General features: G+C 42.1%; 1 protein-coding gene across 8 annotated transcripts in view; it reads left to right on the plus strand.

Moving 5' to 3' along the window:
* DPF3 (double PHD fingers 3) overlaps positions 1-26,218 on the plus strand; it is a 263,952-nt gene that overhangs the window by 108,869 nt on the left and 128,865 nt on the right. For all 8 annotated transcript variants that reach the window (XR_014466298.1, XR_014466299.1, XR_014466297.1 and 5 more), the window contains exon 2: positions 24,513-24,673. Coding sequence is in view for 5 of the 8 variants with exons in the window: in XM_083167312.1 (XP_083023438.1) it covers positions 24,513-24,673 (161 nt within the window). In the remaining 3 variants the exon portion in view is untranslated. The remainder of the gene's footprint in view (positions 1-24,512; positions 24,674-26,218) is intronic.

Raw genomic sequence — 26,218 nt, forward strand, 5'->3', positions numbered from 1 at the left:
ACTGCGCAGAGCCGCACTGCCCGGGACGGGGCAAGCTCAGGCGCTGCCCGGCATTAGACTGCGCATGCACAGTCTAATCCCGAAATCCCGGGATTGGAAACTCCTATCCCGGGATTGAAATCCCGGCGTTATAGAGGCCAAATCCCGGGATCCCGCCGATCCCGGGATTGGCCACCCTACCTCTGACTGCACTTTCTATGCCTCCTCTCATGACTCCACCTGCCCTGAACTTCCACTGACAGTGAGGTGTCCCCCAAGGCTCTGTTTTTGGTCCTCTCCTTTTAATATGTGTGTGTGTGTGTGTGTGTATATATATATATATATATATATATATATATATATATATATATATATATATATATATATATATATATATATATATATATATATATATGTGTATATATATATATATGTATATATATATATATATAAATGTGTCCTCTCTAGGTGAGCTCATTCCACTTCCAATATCTCAGCTGATGATTCTCAAGTCTCTTCTTCTCTCCTGATCTTGCTCCCTTTTTCCACACTAATTTTCAACATTTCTCTCCGATATCTCTTCTTGGATGCTTCAAAGACCCTCATCCACTAACAAGTCATCTTTAGTTTGGACTACTGTAATTTATATTCTGGCCTCCCTGAAAAACACCTATCTTCACTCCAAATTGTCCTCAATGCTGCTGCCCGGCTCATCTTCCTCTCCAAATATACTATGTCCACATCCCCTCTCTTACAAGCCCTACACTGGTTTCCCTTTCCCTTTAGAATACAATTCAAGCTCCACGCTCTCCCTTACAAATCAATTACCCATAAATCTCTCACCTACATATCTAACCTTATCTCTCTTATATTCCAACCCACCTACTTCACTCTACAAATGCATGCCACGTCTAGGTTTATGGTCACTTCTAGCCGTTTTGTGTCACTCCTGTCTTTCTGTCCCTTCCCTTTTGAATGTAAGCTCTCCCCCTAGCAGGGGCCTCTCTCCTCATGTGCTTTTCTTAAAATATATACACTGCCCAAAAAAAATAAAGGGAACACTTAAACAACACAATGTAATCCTAGTCAATCACACATTTGTAAAATCAAACTGTCCACTTAGGAAGCAACACTGATTGACAATCAATTGTGCATGCTGTTGTGCAAATGGAATAGATAACCGGTGGAAATTATAGGCAATTCGCAATAAACCCCCAGAGAACACCAAGATTGGCAAATTCGCCACTGGCGCCCTGTGCTCTTCACAGATGAAAGCAGGTTCAAACTGAGCACATGACAGACGTGACAGAGTCTGGAGATGCCAAGGAGAATGTCCTGCTACCTGCAACATCCTCCAGCATGACCGGTTTGGCAGTGGGTCAGTAATGGTGTGGGGTGGCATTTCTTTGGGGGCCGCACAGCCCTCCATGTGCTTGCCAGAGGTAGCCTGACTGCCATTAGGTACCGAGATGAGATCCTCAGATCCCTTGTGAGACCATATGCTGGTGCGGTTGGCCCTGGGTTCCTCCTAATGCAAGATGATGCTAAACCTCATGTGGCTGGAAGTGTCAGCAGTTCCTGCAAGACAAAGGCATTAATTCTATGGACTTGCCCACCCATTACCCAGACCTGAATCCAATTAAGCACATATGGGACATCATGTCTCGCTCCATCCACCAATGCCACGTTGCACCACAGACTGTCAGGGAGTAGGTGGATGCTTTTAGTCCAGGTCTGGGAGGAGATCCCTCAGGAGACCATCCGCCACCTCATCAGGAGCATGCCCAGGCGTTGTAGGGAGGTCATACAGGCACGTGGAGGCCACACACGCTACGGAGCCTCATTTTGACTTGTTTTAAGGACATTACATCAAAGTTGGATCAGCCTGTAGTGTGTTTTTCCACCTTAATTTTGAGTGGGACTCCAAACCCAGACCTCCATGGGTTAATAAATTTGATTTCCATTGATAATTTTTGTGTGATTTTTTTGTCAGCACATTCAACTATGTAAAGAACAAAGTATTTAATAAGAATATTTCATTCATTGAGATCTAGGATGTGTTATGTTAGTGTTCCCTTTATTTTTTTGAGCAGTGTATTTCTCTGCCCCCCTAATAATTGCTTCAATGTCCTGTCACCTGATGCAATTGTCTTTATTTACTGTATACTTATCCTTAATTGCCTTGTACTGTAATTCGTTAGTTTCTTGTTTTCTTTTCTTATTTATGTATTGTTTTGTGGAACTCTTGTGGCGCCATATAAATAAACGCTAATAATAATGGTGAATAGCGATCCCTTCGCAAATTGTCTTGCAAATTTACATGGGGTGGGTTTTCTTTCTATCTGGACAACGGCTGTCTACCGCAGTCCTCTGCAACTTTGTAGATCAGCGATCAACTCTAAATCAGGCCCCCGTGTGACAAAATGCGCCTCATCTTAGGCTGCTTCCACAAACATGAGAATGGGTTAAATGGCCTCTCCAATACCCTCTACAATTACCCGATTGCAAACTTATTTTGGTATGTGGTGGAACAAGAGATTCACAACATCAGTGTGCAGCTGGCAAACCTCCAACAAGTGCGTAATGTTGGCATGTCCCCATGGACCAGAATTGTTAAGGAATATTTTAGCCACCTTGTTAAATGCATAACCATAATGTAAAGAATTTTGGCTGATCAGCGGCACAGAGAAAGTTTAAGTGCACACACGCAGCTCTGTAGTGCTGGGTATGTTTGTATGTATGTGTGTGTGCTTATCTCTATACTTATAAGGTCCCTAAGCAAAGAATCCAGTTCTAAATTCTTCGGGCTCCTATATTTTATTTATTCTGGGGATAGCTGTAGGAGCCTGATGTGACCTACTTTTCCGAACTACTGCTGTGCCAGAAATCCTTGTGGTAAAACTGCTAATGAGACTCCAGTGTGAGCCAGCAGTGCGATCCTGTTTGTGCAACTTAGGAGAACTGTTAAATGTTTGTATTCCTACATCCTGGTGAGATGATCCTACCCTGGTGTTTCAGAATCGCGGTAGGCTGTCCTCAGACCAACCTAATAGTCACACGTGTGAGAGCCTTCAACTGGCCATACTCTGGATGATAACTGCTTGGATTCGCCATTGAAACAACTATTCTCAAAGATTTAATTCAGTGTATGAACATGGACGATACAGCCTCGTCAACCCAGTGACAATTTTATTTGCAGTTTCTTATATAGCGGCAGCAGATTCCACTGCGCTTTACAATTGTAGACCGTGATAAAACAACTGGGTAACAACCAGAGCCGGCCCTAGCCTAAATGACGCCCTAGGCAAGATTTTGGCTGGTGCCCCCTAGCACCGCCACTAGTTCTGCCTCTGACCCTGCTCCCCTTTCCCAGCGCCATCAACCCTCATCATAGCAGTCATCATTTTGATGCTCCTACCCGCAATATTTTAAATAGAAACAGTGCACACATTCGGTGCGTAGCCCAAACAGGGGTGTGTTCTTGCTGGGAAGGGGCATGGCCACCCAATAGTACCCTCAATTCAAATTAAGCCACACAGTAGTGCCACTTTATTCACATTATATCATGCGATGATGTCCCTTATTCACGTTACATCGCATAGTAGTACCACTTTACCTTATATACATTACTCCTCACATTATTCACATTATACCCTTAGAAAAAAATCCTGAGAAAATATTGTATTTTAAGCAACTCCATGGCCACACTGCAACCCAGCACAAAGCAGTGTGTTCTGGGCAGAGGAGAAGAGGTGCAGCTGCTGCTGTCACTTAAGGGGAGGGGGCCCGGGGCCCCCACTGGGTCCTTCCATCAGACTTTGGCCTGGGTAATTTGTACCCCCTACCCCTTTCTCTCGGCACCCCTGATAATACCACACAGTAATGCCCCTTACACATGACACACATTATTAATGTCCTTATAACCATAATGCCCCTTACGCATTATGCCAACCTTTATTAATGCCCTTCATACACATAATGACACACATAATGCCCCTTACACATAATTGGACATTATTAATGCCCATATACACATGACACACATAATGCCCATTACACATATGTTGCACATTATTAATGCCCTTATACACATGACAAACATAATGCATGTTACACATATGTCGCACATTATTAATTCATTTATACATGACACACATAATGCCCCTTACACATATGCCAAACACTATTACACAACCAACCCACCCGCAGACAGCACTCGCACAGCCGCTAACACTGTGACCTCTACCTCTGCTTGGATACAGATATTTCCTCATACATCTTGGCTCAATAGGCCATGCAGCTCCTCGCCAGTTCTGCTAACGTTGGGTGCCTTTTTTTCTGAAAATTAATCTTATTGCATTGTTATGCGACCAGGACACATAAGGAGCTTCCGATGATTGAAATGATATGCGGCATGCCTATATTCTGTGTGCGACTGTGGCTGTACCTGCATACGGAATACAGTGATTTCCATGAATACACTATTTCATATGCCGATACAGCCTCACTCACACACAGAATCTAGGCATGCTGCATTTAATTTTAATCAGCAGAAGCTGCTGTTGCCCCTAGGCATTCCAAATGCCCTAGGCAATTGCCTAGTTTGCCTATACCTAAGGCCGGCTCTGGTAACAACAGACAGACTTTGAGGTAAGAGGGCCCTGTTGCAAGCTTCCTATCTATAAGGTTTTGGTTGCATTTGGCATGCTGTGGTCACCAGCACTTATGGTCAATGGGGACTCGGCTAACAACATGCAAGTAAATCGTGCAAACAGCGTCAGCCTCAGAAATGTCTGTACTAGAGTTAAAAAAAAAAGGCTTTTTATACCAGAACCCTTGCCTGCACATATCTCCTATGCATTCGTCATGTTTATAGTTGCCATGTCGACAGTGACTACTGTATATGGATGTGACAATGCTGGCATCACCATCTTGTCACAGTTCTAATAATATTTAAAGCATTTTGACCATGCTGGACAGACTTAAAGACCAGGGAAAGTAGAAGTTTAGTAAAAACCTTTTAGAAGCGGATTCAGTGTTCTACATATTTCGAAGTCTCTAAACTGCTCATGATTATTTGCAAATAAATATTTAAGTTCTGAAGAACAAGGGTCCCATTTACTGATAAATTGACCTTTGAGTGTGATATCTTGATAAATCTTTTATACGAACAACTTTTATCTGCTTTTTCATGCACCAGGATGGTCTAGTAAGCTTTGTATTTTGTACATTTCCCCACTTCTTGCTCAGCAAAGTTCAAATACAAATCAATAAAGTTTCCTTTTACACCGAGCATTTGAAATGTTAGAAGTATGCACATTGTATGTAGAAATTTCCCCAGATTGAGAAAGGGCGACTGTTTTGCCACATCCTCTGGTTTAACCACAAAGGAGCCCATTAAAACTGTCATTTTCAAGCCTGTGGTTTGTAGAATGGGATTCAATTATCTTTGCTCTCAAAATGAAATAGAAAGTTACCCCAAAGATGAGTGAGAAAGGAGCCTGGATGGGGTGTACTTATTGAGATAAAATTAGACAATTATTCAATTTATTCCATAATAGGCAGTTTAGTGATGGTTAAGGTGATGTCAAGCACTGGTGTTTACAGATTAAGGACCTGAGTCAGATCCATTCGGTCCCCCGTGCATTTGTAGCCATGAGGGGGCGGCGGCCGGCAGCGGGCGCCATCTGATGGACTCGCAAGGCAGCGAATTTCGCAGCCTTGTAAGTCAATCAGAATAAGGTCCTAAGTCGGGATTCCGTAGTAGATATGGTTTGCACATACATACATACATACATACATACACTGATGTGTTGTGGCATTAGATGTAGTAATTATGCATTGTGGCATTGGTCATATTAAGCTGCTTGTAAAGCAGGTCCCATAATGGACTATTGTTAATTGTGTGAAATTGGTGTATATTCTACATGGACGCAAGCGTAGGCCAATACTTTGAGTTCTATTTATCAAGCAGATGTTTCTGCATGATTAAGGCATTCTTGTGTTGGGTTCAACGGCATATTGACACCACACGGTTTTCTATGATATGGACTATATAGTCCATATCGGTAGTTCATATTGCACCACGTGTACTGTATGCCCCAGTAGGCTATAATAGGAAATGCGTCAGATATCTTTATCTAAACTATAACTCAATTACACCATCCCTGTGGTGGACCACAAACCGCAGTAATTTATTATGCTTCATAAAGCTTAGCGTTTCAGAGCTTGGCCCTAGTAGCTAACACCACTGTCTTTTGCTGGAGAAGGATCTTTGGTCTCAACTCCAACCTTTTAGACTGTATGTGTGGCCTCCTGCCATGCCTAAGCAGTAGGTAAGCTGGGTCAAAATCCAGATGTAAAAGTGATAGCAAAAGCTAACACATTACTGTGCACTAGTAAATATATAATAACCACTCTACTGTGCACTATACATGATAACCACTCTACTGTGCACTAGTAATACATGATATCCACTCTACTGTGCACTAGTAATACATGATAACCACTCTACTGTGCACTATACATGATAACCACTCTACTGTGCACTAGTAATACATGATATCCACTCTACTGTGCACTAGTAATATATAATAACCACTCTACTGTGCACTAGTAATATATGATAACCACTCTACTGTGTACTAGTAAATATATAATAACCACTCTACTGTGCACTAGTAATATATGATCACCATTCTACTGTGTACTAGTAAATATATGATAACCACTCTACTGTGCACTAGTAATATATGATAACCACTCTACTGTGCACTAGTAATATATGATAACCACTCTACTGTGCACTAGTAAATATATGATAACCACTCTACTGTGCACTAATAATACATGATAACCACTCTACTGTGCACTAGTAATACATGATATGCACTCTACTGTGTACTAGTAAATATATAATAACCACTCTACTGTGCACTAGTAATATATGATCACCATTCTACTGTGTACTAGTAAATATATGATAACCACTCTACTGTGCACTAGTAATATATGATAACCACTTTACTATGCACTAATAATACATGATAACCACTCTACTGTGCACTAGTAATACATGATAACCACTCTACTGTGCACTAGTAATACATGATAACCACTCTACTGTGCACTAGTAATACATGATAACCACTCTACTGTGCACTAGTAATACATGATATCCACTCTACTGTGCACTAGTAATACATGATATCCACTCTACTGTGCACTAGTAAATATATAATAACCATTCTACTGTGTACTAATAAATATATAATAACCACTCTACTGTGCACTAGTAATATATGATAACCATTCTACTGTGTACTAGTAAATATATGATAACCACTCTACTATGCACTAATATGATATCCACTGTACAGTGCACTAGTAATATGATAATCACTCTACTGTGCACTAGTAATATATGATAACCACTCTACTGTGCACTAGTAATATATGATAACCACTCTACTGTGCACTAGTAATATATGAAAATCACTCTACTGTTCACTAGTAATGTATGATAACCACTCTACTGTGCACTAGTAGAGTGGATACTAATATCCTCCTTTTATTATTCCCCCCACATTTGCACTTTATAAAAATCAATTTCTACCCAATGAGAGAATACGAAATCAATAATCCAATTGAACAAAATGGCGGACCGGCACTTGGAACGCATAGTAAGTAGAGAATGCGTAATACGGAACGCACATACAACTTCCGTATCGAAAGGACCGGCATCTGGAACGCATAAGGAGCCGGAAGTGCGTTATGTGGAACGCATGCGCAACTTCCGTTTCCGGCAGACTGGAAGATGGAAACAGCGGTATTTACCACATATTATGCAGGAAAGCTATCTGGGGAACGTGAAATGGACTGGAGGGGCTTATCTTATGTATGAACATGTCATTAGATTGTAGGAGAATTCCATGTCTGGCATAAAGGCTTCTCTGTATGTGGGTATAAATACTGGAACTAGGAGGACTACTCCATATGCCTTGACGAAGAAACACCTGGTTTCGAAACGCGTTGGTAGTTGGAGAAAGTAACTAGGTGGTGCTGGAACCTGGGAGCTATCAGGGACGCCACGGATCTCCATATTTAACATCTGCACAATAGTCTGCATTTCTGTGTAGACCACGCCATTTGGTGAGAGTCCACCTTGTTACACTTGTCATTGATTGTCTATGTTTTAAAATTAAAAAGCTCTATTGCACCAAATTCAGTTTTAGACACTCTTTACAGGGACTGGCACTTGCAGGAGTAGTCCTATATAGCCATCTACTGTTTGATAATGAATGTTATCCAATAACATTTTGCTTACATTAGGAAAATACAATATAAGCTGAGTAATGACAAATGCGCTTGTATTCTGTACTTCTCTTATCTACAATAGAAATGACCTTGTGGACTATAGATGATTAAATAGATGCTTATAAGTACATAAAACAACTGATTAATCTGTAGAATGTATTTGCAGATACGATAGTTGGTATCTGCAAATACACCGACACCCCCCCCCCCCCCCCTTTCATTAGGCAGAGCCTAGACCAGTGCCAGGGGATTTGTGCCCTAACTCCCATGAAGGGATTATTGGTCCCACAAGGAAGGGGTGTGGTCTCACAATAGTAACTCCAAATAAATTACAACACACAGTAGCACAATCATATAAACAATACACCTCGTGTAGTGTCCTTAATTCATATTAAATAACAAAGTAGTGCCCATTATGCATATAACAGTTGTGCTGCTTATATACATCTGTTTCTGTCACTCCAGCAGCTCCATGCCCATGTCCCTTCAGCAGCTTCCAGCCCCCTCTCACCCTGTCTTCAGCAATCACAGAGCCTGCTCCTCCTAGTGGCTCTTCTTCACTTCAGCGGAGGTGACCACAAGACATCACATATGCCGTGCAAGAAGAAGAAGAAGCCGCTGGTACAGGCTTTTCTGTTGGAATTACTGTGTAGGGCTGTGGTAGAGGTGGAACTCCGTTCCCCCTACCATTAGAGGTGGTGGAACTCAGTTCTACCCTGTCCCCCCCTCACTTTAACCCCTGCACCCAACCCAGGTTGTATATTGCATGACCCTCCCCAGGACCACTTTGGACTCTCTCATCCAATATATTGAGTACCCCCAAACCTCTATTTTTCCCTGTAACCCCACACTGTATTTTATTATCAACTTTATAAGGTGTCACAAGAAAAATAAGTATATACGAATAGAGAGACTATATAGATTCACTAAAGTGAGCAGTTGGTATAATTATGTAGATAAGATGAAGGGCAGAGGGCCCTGCTCTTACACACCTACAACCTTTTGTGAATTTGGGTAGAAACAATGTTAACAAGAGGGCATTGACTGAATTGTGTCCATTATACGAGCCTGGGGACAATTCCCTTTTAGAAAACTATGCCCAGTATCCTATACTATGGTCATGAGCCAGAGGTGTGCAAAAGTCCATCATTTGTCCCTATTTCAGAATGCACAGATACAGGAGGTAGACATTTTCATTGTCCGCTTAGATGTAAACTCTTCCCCACCCCTATCTCCTAACAACAGCTTCCGTGTGTGCTGTAAAGTACAGTAATTATTGCCTTGTTGTGTGGTGAGGAGCTTCATAGAGCACTGCACAATAACTTATTGGAGGGGGTCCCAACTTGTTGCACTGCATATAGAATATGTACTGTAGCAACTCCTTTCAGACTCCCCCACATATTGTTCTGCTTTAAAGCTGTATGCCCTTGAATCCATTCATCTAATGCCCCTTTTACACCAGCCCTAATAACATGGGTTTTTTCACAAGAGCTCGAAAAAACCCGGGTTTGCAGGTGGTGTAACCCGGCAAATAATCTGAGTTAAACTAAGTGCGGTGGAAATGGGTAATCCGAGTCAATGTGGCCCTGGGCCTGTTCACTGGAAAAGCCGATCATCTCTCAGCGCCGTCTCAAACCCCTACTACGGTGACGTCACCTGGCCAGTATTATGCTGGCTGGGGATATGGGTGTAAAAGGGGTCAAAAGCCTGGTCGCACAAGGGTTGGAGCTAGGTCCATAAACATGAGTACGACTTGGCTTTTAGGTTATAAAACTTAAATGTAGTAACTGTTTCTGTGGTGAATAAGGCAGCAAATTCTATTACAAATGAAGACCTCTGCCAGACCCTGTCTTGCGCAAAACTCCCCACTATGTAATTGCCATTTTTATTTTGCTGGACTACAGTAAGGTGCTGCTTCGTTTTAGCTATTTTGTGTGTTTCCCGCTAATAATGCAGTAGGTTTTGTTTAAACAATTTTTTCTTTTGTTGACTGAATGTTCTATGTCACTAATGTGATCTGAAATCTGGCCAAGTGCATGTTCCTGGCAGAACTTGGGATAGTATAGCTGTAATGATGGATGAGCAGGGCCCTCCTACCTCCATGTCTGTCTGTATCTGCCCACTTTGTGTTATCACTGTTGTTTCCAATTGTAAAGCGCAACGGAATATGCTATGCTATATAAGAAACTATAAATAAATAAATAAATCTGTGATGTAAAGAGTTTAGATACAGGCAGTACAGGTTGAGTATCCCTTATCCAAAATGCTCGGGACCAGGAGCATTTTGGATAACGGATTATTTCGTATTTCGGAATATTTTAATATTTCAATGATGTATCTTGAGGTATCTTGCATTTATGTTGTACATCAAACACATGAAATAAACACAAATATATTTTATTTGTGCATAAAACAAGGTTTCAAAACATGAAACAAAGTTTGTGTACAATCTCAGGCACTGAATTTAAATGCCAAGCAATCATTGTCTTGTCCATATATAGTGCCAGTTACATATCATTTACTCACTAGTGCTGTTACTGATGTCCCCAGTTAGTTTTTTTTGTTCACTTTCTGGAATGTATGGTTTTCGGAATAATTCGGATAACTGATATTCGGATACGGGATACTCAACCTGTACTATTTTTCTGGAAAAATAGGTTCAGGAACTCCAGGTCTGGGGGTGGATCAATTAAATAAAAAAAAAAAATATATATATATATATATATATATATATAATAGAGAGAGGGAGGGAGAGATAGATGTATATATTGTATTTAGAAACAAATACAATATATGGCTAGGAACCTATCTGCCCTGGCAAAAGTAATCTTGGCAAGATATTGGATGGCAGCTAAAGGCCCAGAAGTGGCAGAATGGGTGAACCTAGTAAACTCCACACATGACCATGAAAAATATATATTCGCATCTCGGGGGAACCCACAGAAATTTAAAAATATATGGGGGTACTGGCAAAGATCTACCTATTACAAGGTGACGAAAGGTAACTTAGCATAAGAAGGATGAATTGGGGCAGAATATGCTACTAGGAGGTGGGGGAGGGAGGTGAGAGGTTAAAAGGAATGTAATATATAATAATAATAGAGTTAGAATCACGTAGTGTGCAAACACCATATTGTTTGATAAAATAAGAGTGGAGGATATATAATTTAAAGTACTGGATGGGTCCATGATACGAGAGATACACTGTATAGAAGTTCACAAAAAGAAATTTAGAGAGTATATCCACAATGGGAGGGTAGGGAATGGGTGGGATGTGTGTGGGTGGGAAGGGTCAGGGGGGGGGATGGGAGGGAGGGATGGTTGTATCGGTTTACATAGTATACATAATACACGTGGGGTAGATGTAACATTCTATTAAATAACGTCGGTCACACTAGGGGGTGATATATGCTTACCTTTGTTTGTGTTAAGTTTTTTTTTTGGGGGGGGGGGGGGGGGGGTTTGCCGTCTCTTCCCCTTTTCCTCCTCTATGAATTAAGGGTCAGATCTTTGCACAGTACATTATGATGAATAGGGTTCCATAGAAAAGAAAAGTAAAGAGAAAAAGGTGAAGAAGGGTTGGGGAACCTTGGGATACCGGGTGGGGGTGGGGATGGGAGAGAGGAAACACAGGAACTTGTATGTTATGTAATATATGTCTGGATAAAAATATATGTGTAATTTTAATGGAAAGATATGTATTCTTGTATATGGTGAATGTCGGAAAATACAAATAAAGACTTAATTAAAAAAAGAAACAAAGGCACTCACAGGTGACTTTAAAATAAAACTTATCTTATGAAAAGTAGATTTTCAGTTCCTGATGATGTCATATTTAATTAGAGGTTCAGGAAGTGAGTTCCTGCTGGTTCCTGCTGAAAAATAGCACTGGATACAGGTGCCAATGTGTTTAGAAACGGCAATAGCCCTGCAAGTCACGGTCCAATACTTATATAGTGCACACCCGGGGCGTATCTACATCTTTGTGCCCCCCCCCCTCCATTGTCACTAAAATCCCCATAAAGAGTGAGTGGAGTGAGAGACAAAGATGGAGTCAGGCCTAGAGGGAGAGATAAATGGGGGGATAGTGATTCATATTCCTCGACTACGGCCCTGGCATTTTAGCGGATATTTTGCACATCTCTCACACCAACGTTGGCACTCAAAGGGTTAAAGCGAAATTCCACCAGAAAGAGAGAGACCCCCCTGTGGTGTAAAAGCCCATTAAGACCAAATACACTTTTGTGGCCAAATGCCTGTTGCTGCTGCTGATTTTTACCATGTGCGGTATTCAATTAGTCTATTAGTACTATATTGACGCTTCAATATTCAATTGCCCGGTTTTTATTGCTTTTTTGTACATGACTTTTCATTTATTTATTTTTTGGGTCTAAAGGGCATGGGTGAAAATGGCCGTGATTTTGCCCGGAAATAAGTGAAAACACGTGGATTCGCAGATCCATGTGTTTTTAGCCTGCACCAATTTTTTTGCCTGGGCAAAAAAATCACCACTTGAATTGAATAGGTTAAATCGATATTTGACTTAAAACACTGGCAAAATGCAGATTTTTCACTTAAGCGAAAAACTACACCAATTAAATACTCCCCTTCCGCTCCCCGCCCTCATATCTTAAATCTTATCTTAAAGCCTGATTCATGTTTTTCAATGGGCCAAACCATATTGCATTGCATGTGGAGCAATTGTAACCTGCAGAAAGATTAGATTTGGGTGGGACAGGTTCAAACTGAAATTTAAATTAGAGTGAAAAAATAAAGCTATCATTTTTTTTGGGCTGCATGCAAAAGCAGCTAATATTTACCCTGCACAGAAAAAAATATATAAATGTACTTGCTTCCTTTTTTGCTTGCTTTACTTACAAACATGAATTCCTTTAGCCCTTTCCATTCAGGGAGTTCAAGCTCCAGCATTATCCAATCCTCCCACTCCAACCTAGTGATTCCCCCTCCCCTCATCCCAGGACTTCCTTCTCTTTATCTCCTCTCCTTCATGGGTTTAGCGATCATTAAAGCTGCTAGATTACGGACTTTATTTTTGTGTGTGCAGGATCCCGTAAAGCAGACTTGCCATCTGGAAACCCATATGTTTATTTTTCACCGTAAAACACTCATTGTTATGTTTTTGTTTTTAATTTATACATGAACTTTCTCCGATGGTGGGACATTATCAATGAAACCATTTTTATTTTAATATAAGACTCCATTTAACCCTTTGGGGTATATGCAATGAGTGTCCAAACTGCTGTCTTGCTGAAAAGACGTCAGTTTTCAACATGAATAGATCGGAAGGGGTTCCGATCTATTCAATGCTAGCTGATTTTTTTTTGGGGGGGGGGGGGGGGGCGGCGGCGGCATGTCGAAATGTTTCGACATGCCAAAAAGCAGGTGGATTGACAGATTAACCGAGAGGTTTTTGGCTGTGTTTCCGTCATTCTCAATCTGACATAACAAGATGCCGGATGGAGGAGGACGGCGCCGCGTGAGCAGCAGCAGCTTACCCGGCGCCGTCTGCCACAGGCTTTAGGTATGTAAATGCACGTCAGCCTAGGCGGACCTTGGTATACATAATTAACTAAACATGATTTACATGTCATTTTATTTTTTAGATTTTTAAATGTTTACCTTTTAATAAATATTAAAGGGGGGGGGGTGCATGCTCCAAAGAATGCAGTATAAAAGTTCTAAAGGCTTTTGTAGAACTTTTATACCAACAATAGGGCAACACCATACCCCGACCGGCTTGCTACGCTCTCCACACTTCTGGTAAGGTGCCTACTCAGCCACCGCTGTGCCCAGCACAGGTTACTATGGATGGTAAACCAAGCAAAAGTTGAAAGAAAATTAAAAAAACATCCAAAAAACTTGTGTCGATCATGTGTTACAACATGTTGACCTTTTGTACCTTTTGACTCAGGGATGCCACTGCTTCCAATTACTTTTTGCCACTTTTATGAACTAGACTGTTTTTCTATCTATTTATCGGACATTCACGGCACAGCTCTCACCAGGGAGAGGAGGGGGAGAATAAAGCGTCCCTGTATGGTTCGGGCATGTAGCAAAAAGTGGAACGGTCCGGACCATACGGGCAGGCTGTAATCTCCCCTTCCCCATGACCCTGGTGAAAGCCATCATAGGCATCGCCCTGGACAAGACACCCCCAGGATGGGTTCCCCCCCCCCCCCCGGACCAGACACTACAAGCTCCAGACTCCAGACTTTGATTGTCCGGTCCGGTGGTGTGTCTTGTGCAGGTCCGTTTTTTACATAGTCCCATAAAAGTTTTGTCTGTGGGTGTACATCTGTGGGTGTACTTATGGGCATGTACATGCCCATAAGTGCCAGGTTTAGCTGCGCAATACCGATTGACTCTTCTCAAGTGTGTTTGTGAACAAAGCAAAAAAAAAGAATTCTCTCTGTTGGGCACCATCTAGTGGCAGCCAGGGCAAAAAAACAATTGAACCCCCCTCTCCCTTTGTGTCTCAATCTTTACCACAGCTCTGTACGTACACACCATGGGTAGCAATCCGTGTGTGACATTTAGCTACTTGGTCATATAAGCATTTGAGTAACATTGACTATTTGTGGGAATATCAGCATTGCGGGCAATTCTGGCCCTCATTGTGTTTGCAAAACCTCAGGATACAACCCGTAACAGCTCTCTGGTTACAGTGAGAGAATCCATATTCTAGAACATGCCAGGCGTTTGGGATGCCAAAATGCTTTAATCACAGCATTCTCAGCAGGGTGCAGTAACCTGACAAAAATGCTGTGATTAAAGCATTCAAACGTTGGTATCCTGAAAGCCTGCATGTTTTATTGCGAGTTCCACCATCACCAGCATCCTGTATCATGCTGCCGGCCACACCTCCATCTATTTATTACCTTCAATAAAGTTGTGGCAAGTGGACAATGGTGCTAAGCATCATCGTGGGCTCGCCACACTTTGGGCTCGGTGGCTCGCTTTCAGTAATAATAGTAACAGTATTTACTAACAGTAATAGATGGTGGCGCGGACACAGGGTGGTGGTGTGAAAGTACCTTTAGTTGTCGGAGTCCATGCCACCAATCTTTTACCTCAAAAAATGCCTCTAAAGTTGATTTGTAACGGTTCCCTCGCGGAAAAATCCATACGTATCGGTTAAGTAGCGGCTAACGTAACTGGCATAGCGGTGTCCGCAAAGATGAGGATGTACCTTTTTTTTATTCCTACCTCTTTATATACCTGAACTTGCATTTGAGTGGTACTTTTAATCTGCAGTGTCAAGAAACATTAATAGTGTGCCAGCCAACGCCTCTATTGCACAGGAAGGATAGAGACAAACCTCTGCAGACGATGTACTAGACATTAGTGTCAGGCTCACAGTTTGGATTTTGATGGAACTGCTGTGCAAAAAAAGAGACATAATTGGCATACCTGGTGGTACCCTTGACAACATCCCTATATATACGTTCCCCCTGAGCAGTCGTTAATGATAGCCCTTGGCCACCTGCCAGATGTCTCCATACAAACTGTAATTTGCAGATCTGTCTGGAGACATGTGTGAAGGATAAAAGTGCAAGTGCTTGTTACAGCCACAGATAGTGTCCATAAGCAGGGAATGTGCCTATACTGTTCTACAGAAAGGGACTATTATACAGTGCAGGCTGAGTATCCCTTATCCAAAATGCTCGGGACCACAAGCATTTTGGATAAGGGATTTTTTAGGAATTTGAATATATTTTTTTCCTACTTACCTGGTCCACTGGAGGTCCCCCAATGTCCACAGTGGCCTTCAGGATCCTCTTCAGCGGCATCTCTGGTCCCAGGGGTTCATTTTGCAAGTGCAAGGGTGCGGCGGGGACATCACTGGCGCGCCCATGCAAAGTACCCCTGGAACTGGAGATGCCGCTGAAGAGGGTCCTGGAGGCCGCAGTGGACATTGGGGTATGAAAAAAGGGGCTGGGGAGAAAAGAAAACCCCAAAATATTTAGAAAAAAACAGTTTTCCGAATATTTCGGTTTTTGGAATACACGGATGAGGTAGACCCGACCTGTACTATATTATATATAGTTTTTATATCAGTGGCATGGCTCCTAACTGCAATGTTCAGTCTGGGCTGGAGGGGCTGCTAGTAGCTCCTGCTGCTTTTCCCGCAGTCCATACCGACCAAAGCGCTGCCTGACCAGCTGTGATTAATGGGACACATGCGCGTAAGCCACTTTCAGTGTCGTGGGGGAAAAGGTAAAAGAAACCCTCTTACAGCGGTGGCACGCATTCACATAGACTTCTATGGACTGCATTCTGTGCAGCCCATAGAAGATCCTTGCGGCTGGCGGGGCAAACTTGCACATGCGCAAACACACCCATCTCCTTCCCTGTGGCTTCTACAACTGCATCAGCTGCAGCCCCAGTAGCACAACAGAGCTGGCCAAAAGGCTTCATCTACCAATCACAATTCAGCATGTGATTATCAGATAGTGCTGGGGTAGCCTACTCCAGTCCTCGAGAGCTACAGTACTAACAGTTAATGTTTTCCAGATCTCCTCACAGAATCACAAGTGAAGTAATTAGATCCACTTGTGGATCTTTTAAAATGTGTTAGTGAGTAATAAGTGCACCTGTGCAGCAGCTAGGTTGTCTGGAAAATGTGAACTGTTGGTAGCTCTCGTGGACTGGAGTTGGCTACCGCTGCGATAGTGCTACCAACGGGAAGCCTCTGCAATCACTGAGCTTACTAGTGGTGGGAGATTATTACTGGGGGGTTGCCGTCCTTAACAAAAATCTACCACAGCTTCATATATAGGGCCAGATTCTCTAAGCTTCAAAAGTGATAAAATGGAGAGTGATAAACAGCCAGACAATCAGCTCCTACCTGCCATGTCACAGACTGTGTTTGAAAAATGTCAGCCAGGAGCTGATTGGCTGGCTGTTTATCACTCTCCATTTTATCACTTTTGAAGCTTAGAGAATCTGGTCCTATATATGATGGCAGAAATAAGATACACACTTGTATGATATAACGCCTATTTGTCTGATCATATTTGTCTGATCAGGACATATCGGAACGCCAAATCGGCCGTATCATACAGTTTGTACGGCAGATCGCACACTGCCATGTGTCGCATGCGAGATTGTGTGATTGGCCATGCTGCAGTGAATATTAATATCTGCCTAGTAGGTACTGCCAATCTCCCGATATGCAGTGCAAAGGATAATCTTCTTACACATTGGCATGATTGCCGGTCGCACTAGTGTTTGCCCAGTTTTAGTTCAAGAATGTCGGCGTTACCACTGTGTTTTCGCACATGTGTTTCTGAACGCAGCATAAACTGTAATAGCTCAGTTGGCGCCATCTAGTGGCAACAAGTCTAAAAACAATTGAATTGCCCCCTTTTGTGTCTCAATCTTTACCACAGCTCTGTGCATTCTCACCATGGGGAGCATACACTGTGTGACTTTTTAGTAAGCAGTTGAATAAAATGTAATATTTGTGCGAATATCAGCATTGCGTGCTATTCGGGCCCTTATTGTGTTTGTATTACCTCAGGATACAACACATGATGGCTTTCTGGTTACAGTGTTATCCAGTGCAGGGAGCAGATGTGTCCTATTCCAAGGAAATGAAAAGTTTGCTTGATGATTTGCATTCAAAGCTAAAATGCTGTGAAAGAAGCCAGACAAGCTATTGGGCCAGTAAGATGAAAAGAGCAAGTTGCAATTTATAGTAACTTTATATATTTATATCTATCTAGCTCGCTCCTGAGGACGGTGCGGAAGCATCGAAACAGCTGTAGAGCAATATGACTAACCCACAGTTGATGCCGTTCTTTGTTTGATGGACTTTTAATTTCATGTTTTTTCCCCCCATAGGCCTATATGTTGGGCAGTACGGATAGTGTAATGGTTAGCATTACTACCTCACCGCACTGAGGTCATGGGTTCGATTCCCACCATGGCTTTAACTGTGCGGAGTTTGTATATCAGGGTTGCCAACTTTGAAAAAATCCTCTCCGGGAGAAGCCCGGAGAGGAATCTTGCATTACTCGTTTTGGGGGCTTAACTGTGACGTCATTAAGCCCCGCCCCCATTACAAGAAATAGCCGATATAACAGTTATCCATGGTGGGGGCGGGGCTAAAACGTCACGATTGTGCCGTTTTAGCTCCGCCCCATCCCCTGAGACCCGCGGATTGCGGCATATAAATGCCGCGATCGGGGGGCTCAGTGGGGGTCCACCTGATTCTGGGAGGGTTGCCCACCCTTCCGGGGGCCGGGAGGAAGGACCCGATTTTCGGGAGACTCCCGCAAATTCCGGGAGGGTAGGCAACCCTGTTGTATATTCTCCCTTTGCTTGCGTGGGTTTCCTCCGGGTACTCCGGATTCCTCCCACAATCCAAAAATATACTGGTAGGCAAATTGGCTCCCAACAAAAAAATTAACCCTAGAATGTCTATGTGTGCGTGTACATGTGGTAGGGAATAAAGATTGTAAGCTCCACTGGGGCAGGGACTGATGTGAATGTTCAACTATACTCTAAGCGCTGCGGAATATGTGTGCGCTATATACATGTATATGTAAGAAACTGTTAATACCTGTAAATAAATAAAATATGTCCCTGTTGGGACTGTTAACAATTTGCTTTTTATGGATGTTCTATGACATTTCTTGATTGACTTTTTTTTCTATGAAAACTTATTTTTTCATGCAATTTTGGTTGTGCGGACTTCTAATTTTTGTATGACAACCTTTATATCATTTTAGCACCCTATTTTTTTTAAATATGCTGGTAGTGTGCATACTGCTTCAAAGCTCTATATCTATCTACAGTATATATATCATAGAGAGAGAGATGGATATCCATGTGAATGTGTGTAGAAATGTTTCCATATTTCACATTGTGTAAGCATTTGGTGTGTGTATGTGGAATAACGTGTAATGGGTATAATGGTGTTATTATTGTTATTTGGCCACACCCCTTCCCCATAAAGCCACACCCCCAACTTCAGGTGTTCTATATGTATGAGGCAGCAATACCCATTCTGGCACTGGTATAAGCGCCACTACTACTGTGGGCATTGTGTGTAAGGGCCACTACTGTGAAGTGTAACGTGAATTATTGGCACTGCTATGTGGAGCAATATGAGTCAAGGGCACTTCTTGCGGTGTAATGTGAATAAGATTGTGGCATTATTTGAAACGTGTGGCCACACACCTTTGTGTAACTACACCTCTTTCTTTGTGTGCACGCTGTTCCTTTTTAAAGTATAGGAGGGTGCACATTTATAGTTTGCAGGGGGGGCACAGAACACCCTAGCATCGGCCCTGTCTTCATACTATATGCGCAGTGTTTTGACTACCTTGTGTGTCAGAGCACTGTGGTATCTTACAAATATACAATAATAATGTAAGATGTAAGTGCTGTGCATCTCTGTACTAAGGGCCAGATGTAGCAAGCTTCAAAAAATGATAAAGTAGAGAGTGATAATCTAGCCAAACGATACGGTCACTAGGTTGATATGTATTGGGTTGACCACTGACTGTCGACGGGACATTTTTTACCTACCTATCTTAATAAAAATATTCTTTCTTAGGGCTAACACTGATAGGTGTGGTTACCTATGAGAATGCTTCTATTATTCTTGTCACTAACCTCCTCACTAAGAAATCATCTGGTGCAGTCTGACCTTTGCCAGCATTGTCGTCCACAGACACCTTTTGGAATACTGTTACCTTGGTTTGTCGGTTTAAAGTGTAGTGTTTATGACCGTGACACAACTTCAGCCATCCTTAGATTCATAGACCTGGTGCCTGTGCTTACTTAAATAATCGCAGACTGATGTTTGTACTTTATGTCCACAGTCCTCTGCTTTATAACAATCTAGTATCTGACTCTGTTCTTCTTCTTGTGAGGGCTCTATGTAAGCTCTTTGGTCATTAGCCAACGGCTAGGATTTCTATTTATACATCATTCCCAATGTTTGCATTCCCATAGTAGTCTCCATTTAACTCTTATACAGTACAGTAGTATCTGTATGTAGCAACTCCCAACTCTGGTGCAGGCCTGGGATGTGATTTCATAATCTCTGCTCTGCCAGGTGCCTGCAGTCCTGCAGAGGAAGTAATTATCTCTAGGACAGCAGGGTCTGTTTGTGGATCATTTGCTGTCGGTAGGAGTCATGGGGGAAATTTATGAGCCAAATTATCTTTATCTTTTCAATAAAGCCCTGCAGACAGGGTCTGGGGATTGGTGACAACTAGGATATATAAAGGTGTGCAATTTCTTTTCCTCGCACCCCTCAGCGACGTGCACATTTCCAACAGCACAATATCAGATGTGGCTGTGTGTACAGCAAGCAGCGCTGGTTGGCCTAGCAGCTACATAACCCGTCAAGTAACAATCAGGACATGGGGGTGACAATGCTGCAAGGTGATTAGAATGGCCTTCTAGGTGTATTGGTAATAGGTCATTACATTAAGAGGGTGATTCAGGTGGGTTTACAGAAGCAAACTCCTTTAATGGACAAAACCATGTGCACTGCAGGGGGCAGATGTAACATGTGCAGAGAGAGTTACATTTGGGTGAGTTATTTTTTTTCTATGCAGAGTAAATACTGGCTGCTTTATTTTAACCCTGCAATGTAGATTTCAGTTTGAACATCCACCCAAATCTAACTATCTGCACATGTTACATCTGCCCCACCTGCAGTGCACATGGTTTTGCCCAGAGGGCAATGGATACCATTGTTGTTGCCATTGTTTGTTATCCCAAAAAGTTTTTGTGATTTGCAGCATCTACACTATAAGGAACTAAAGAAAGTGATTATAGCTGAATATATCACAGATGGGAATGTGAGTCTCTCTAGAGCAGTGTTTTTCAACCCCTGTGCCATGGCACACTAGTGTGCCTTGAGCTGTTCTCAAGTGTGCCCCCACATCTAGAGATGCCCAAACCAGTTTACAGCCACCACCAGTTCAACTGTTATTTACTGGTCTGTTCTTTTCATGTAAAGGGCCAATGTATTTTTTTTTTTTTTTATCGGTGCGGACCAGTGGGATTGTTTTCTATATGGAGGGCAAATAGGTTTGTTTTTTCCTGTGGGGGCAAATGTGTTTTGCCCTGTGGGGATCTCATCTTGTGCCTTAGCAATTTTAAAATCTTATTTAGTGTGCCGCAAGGTAAAAAGGTTAAAAATCATTGCTCTAGAGAAACAACTTACATGCAACCTACAGGGTGAAATCAGTATGAACAATCACATACCTGTTAACCCCTTTAAAGTTGTGTGGATACTCTATCTGCTTTTCCTACATATTTGTTAATTACAATAATCTGAGTTGATAAATGTTAATATGAATGTAATATTTTAATTTAACTGATATTATTTCAGATAGAGTAAGCAGAAAATATAAGGGCATAAGTAGAAAACAAACAAGTATTATAATGTACACCCAGGGACTGGTGATGGGTGCTCCGCAGAGGGCTGACATTCATTGGGACTCTGCGCTGTGGCACCCCCATTGTAATTTGTTCATAAAGGAAGCAGGGACTCTGCTTTTATTTTGATTAATTCCATCATGAATTACCACAGTATGAACTTTAACAGTATGTCATCAGATAATGTATTTAATCACAGGGCAAAGTGTACATTTACTGAAACCCATAAAAACAACTTGTCCAGCGTTGTGTAGAGTAACCAGCATAAATGGGATGCATTTTAAAACATAGACAACATAATTTAAACACTACACACACACACACACACACACACATATGGGCAATTCCAATGTAACGGATGTAACTCTCAGATACAATATTTGTGGTAAACATCTAGATTGCTAGAAATTTTAAATGCACACAACTAAGCAAATGTTACCACAATTTTATCTACCACTGGTGAATAAAAATATGAAGTGTGAACAAACCTCACCATTGTTGTCTGCTATACATCACTTCATTGTTTAAATGTAACAGATGTAACCAGGATAGGCATGGTAATTTCTGAAATAAAATACATGTCTGATTTCTCTGAAACTACAACAAATATGTATTCCATGCTTTTTAACAATAAAGCATACACCTCACAGATTGTTTTAGTAAAATTTTCAGGAAAGTTTTTCTTATTACCTTGGCAATATGTAAAGGAATGTATACGTAACTGATGTAACCAGAAAATCACAACAGATGTAAACCATCAAATACATTAATCAGGAAATGAAAAAAGGCCCCTTGCATTAACTGGTACAGGGTCATTTACCTTTCTGTTGGCAGATGGGTACTATATCTCATCATCTTGTTTTGGCCATAACCACCCACCTCTGGCTGGATGCATCACCCGAACACAGAACTCTCCATTCTCATTTATATCAGTGACAGTCCCCCCAAAAAGTGGACATGGGTCATGAAAAAAAAAAAATTGGTGCTATTCAAAATATGAATTTCCCAGTCCATCAGTCATACTGAGGTATGCAATCGTCCGCCGCTATTTCCGACACGGGAATTAGCGGAGGGGCCCTATTCAATGCTGTCTTTACCGACCGCATTGAAGAGGGTTCATGGCAGAATGAGCTTGACTTTAAAAGCTGTCGGACATGTTCTGCCGATATCGGCCGTGGATTGTTGCGATTTCGAACTTAGATCGATATCACGGCCATGTTTGCGGCCACGCCCCCTTTCGCCAATTGGCAGATGGGACATTGAATGCCGATTTACTGTCTTGCAAACAGAAAACGGGCCAGGATCACGGCTGTTGGGATGGATCGAGAGCTGTGATCCTGGATTGCATAACCCCCATAGTCTATAGTTCTAGTCTATAGTAATTTTTAAAAAATCGGTTGGTAACAGTGTGTCACAAGACATGCTGCCATTTTGTCTTATTTCAGTAATGGTTATCAGGCAGACACTGATTGTGACTACTGATTATCTATTGTGGTTTTCTTAAAACAAGGGTAAGAAACCTGGATTATTGTAGTATATAACACAAGTTGAGGACATGTACGGTCAGAAATTATATGTTGATAATCCGTATTTAATGTGGTTTTAATATGCAAGAGAGAAATACAAAGAACAAAGCTATGACACCTGCAGGGTGTCCATCACATGTACTGTTCGTGAGGCTTTTACTCTTTTTGTTAAGCAGCTAATAATGGAAGGATTGTGGTGACACAAGTGATTTTAAGGGACTCTTGTCAATTGATGCCTGTTGATTCACACCTTCTCTTTTGCGTTTTCACATTTCTGTCCTTCTGTTTCTTGATTTGACTGCTTCTGCTCGCCTTCTGGCATGAGTCCATTTTGTACTGTGTAACATCCATGCGCAGGCCCTGCAAGCGAATTGCCCTTGCGAGTGGGGGGTGGCCAGGCCACCATTTGCAAGGCGAGGTTTGTTGGTCTTGCAAGGCTGCGAATTCACAGCCTTGCAAATCAACCAGAAGAACCCTCCTTTGTCTCTAAAAGGGAAGCTACATTCAATGCCACAGTTTTAGCACTCCCTAATAGCAAAACTGTGGCAAGGCATTCTGGGTCTTGTATTTTCACAACAGCTGGGGAGCCACAGGTTCCCTACCCCTGTAAAAACAATAGCTGAAAACATTGTTTTGCAGGTTGCTAAATAAATCCATTTTCCATTATCAATTTTATAAATTGTGACCATCTAACTTTCCCTGTTGCTTCTCCTATTGAAGTGATCACTAATATTACAAGTAGCCAAAAAGTTGTAGTACGTTATGTGTTTTTGGTTTATTTATTTTTTAAATTGTTAAGTCTTTGTGGTATTATTTTTCTTGAGACTTGTGGTGTTGTCTCAATTGTTGACAGCTCATTTTATAGTGGCATTACTAGTATTACGTAGACCAACAATTTGGATATGTCAGAGGTGTGGTCTTGTTCTCGACGTTAGATTATTGAAAAATCATTGGGGCATCTATGGCTGAAAGACACCTAGTCTCAGTACAGAGGTAGCACCCCTTTATGTTACTCGGAGAAATATTCTGACATATTGGGGCATAACTCGTTTTAAATGCATTCTGCACCAAGGAGCTTACAATCTAGGGGGGAGGGTGAAAACAGACAGGTGACCTGAGGCAGGAGCAAGGTGGTCTGATGTATGATGTATGCCGGGCAGAGCTGGCTGAGGCATGAGCCATGTACATGAATACAGATCTGTTTTTTTCTTTCCCAATAACACTTGTGACCTCACGCAGTGTTCTCCCATTCTTTGGTTGCAGGCTTGGGGATCAGTTTTACAAAGAAGCAATCGAGCATTGCCGGAACTACAATGCAAGACTCTGTGCCGAGCGCAGCGTTCGCCTTCCCTTTCTGGACTCACAGACCGGTGTGGCTCAGAACAATTGCTACATTTGGATGGAGAAGCGGCACCGAGGGCCAGGTAGAGTACTGGTCAGTGAATGTGAAATGCACCAGTTCTATAGATTTATAATGCAATAAAAAAAAATGAATGTGGAATACAATATTCAGTTCGCGCTTTCCGGGGCATCTGTGGATTTTTTTAAACGTGACTTTGGCGATATACAGTGCACCAGTCATTTATTTTAATGGAAACACATAGGACCTGATTCACACCTGCTCTGGCCTGAACTCCCTGTTACGCTGCTAGTGGATGTGTACGCTCACATGCGCCTGCACAGAAGAGGAATCGTTTGGTGGTTGCTCACCATCAAATGACTTTTCCTTTGTTTGCAGCAGAATGGTAAGCCAGGAGTAACTTTGATTTGATTTGGGGGCGGGCGCTATTGTCATGTGACGTCATCCATCTGCCCAGAGCAGGCCGAGGAATGCCTGTGTTCCCTGGGGCCCACCCAGCATTTATATGGGCGCACCCACCATTTTTGCCCATGAATGCCGTGTGTCCACTCCGGAACGTCCCCTGGCTGCCAATCAGTGTTCAAGTGAAATCTCGCTGCAGGGGTTTGCTCATGCGCATTAGCGTCTATGCTCATGCGCAGTCCCCTGCCATCGGAGACGGGGCAAGAATTCGTATCTGAACGAGCAAGTCTGAATCGGCCCCATAGTACCGTCGTATGAGTACTCTGTGGCTACTGTCCTATAATATGCATGTGTTTGCAGTCTGCAATACAGGTAGGTTATAGGATGAGCAGCTAATGCTGGTCTCTCTTGATTCTAGCAAACAATAACTTTGACTTTCCAGGGATAAATTACAAAAACACAGATCCATCTAGTTCTCTTCAGCACTTCACGGTATCAATACCAAACATAGAAACATAGAATTTGACGGCAGATAAGAACCACTTGGCCCATCTAGTCTGCCCCTTTTTTTAAACATGTTACCTCAAACCATATTTGATCCTTATTTTTTTGTAAGGATATCAATATGCTTATCCCAAGCATGTTTAAATTGTACTACTGTATTTGCGTCTACCACCTCTGTTGGGAGGCTATTCCACTTATCTACTACTCTTTCTGTGAAAAAATTCTTCCTCGCATTTCCCCTGAATCTTCCTCCCTCTAGTTTCAGTGCGTGTCCTCGTGTTCTGTTGCTCCTCTTCCTGTGAAGAATGTCTCCCACCTGTACCTTGTTAAAGCCCTTGATATATTTGAAAGTTTCTATCATGTCCCCCCTTTCCCTTCTCTGCTCTAAAGTATACATATTAAGATCTTTTAGTCTTTCCTGGTACGTTTTGTGATGTAGGCCATGCACCATTTTAGTTGCTCTTCTTTGTACAGTCTCTAATGTATTTATATCCTTCTGGAGATATGGCCTCCAGAACTGAACACAATACTCTAGGTGAGGTCGTACCAATGACCTATACAGTGGCATTATTACTTCTTTCTTTCTACTGCTGATACCTCTCCCTATGCAACGAAGCATCTGACTTGCCTTCTTCATTGCTTTGTTACATTGCCTACCTGCTTTTAAGTCCCCTGAAATAGTGACACCTAGATCCCTCTCTTC

The sequence above is a fragment of the Crinia signifera genome, chromosome 12 (assembly GCF_055691185.1).
Source record: "Crinia signifera chromosome 12, ASM5569118v1, whole genome shotgun sequence".
Taxonomy (NCBI): domain Eukaryota; kingdom Metazoa; phylum Chordata; class Amphibia; order Anura; family Myobatrachidae; genus Crinia; species Crinia signifera.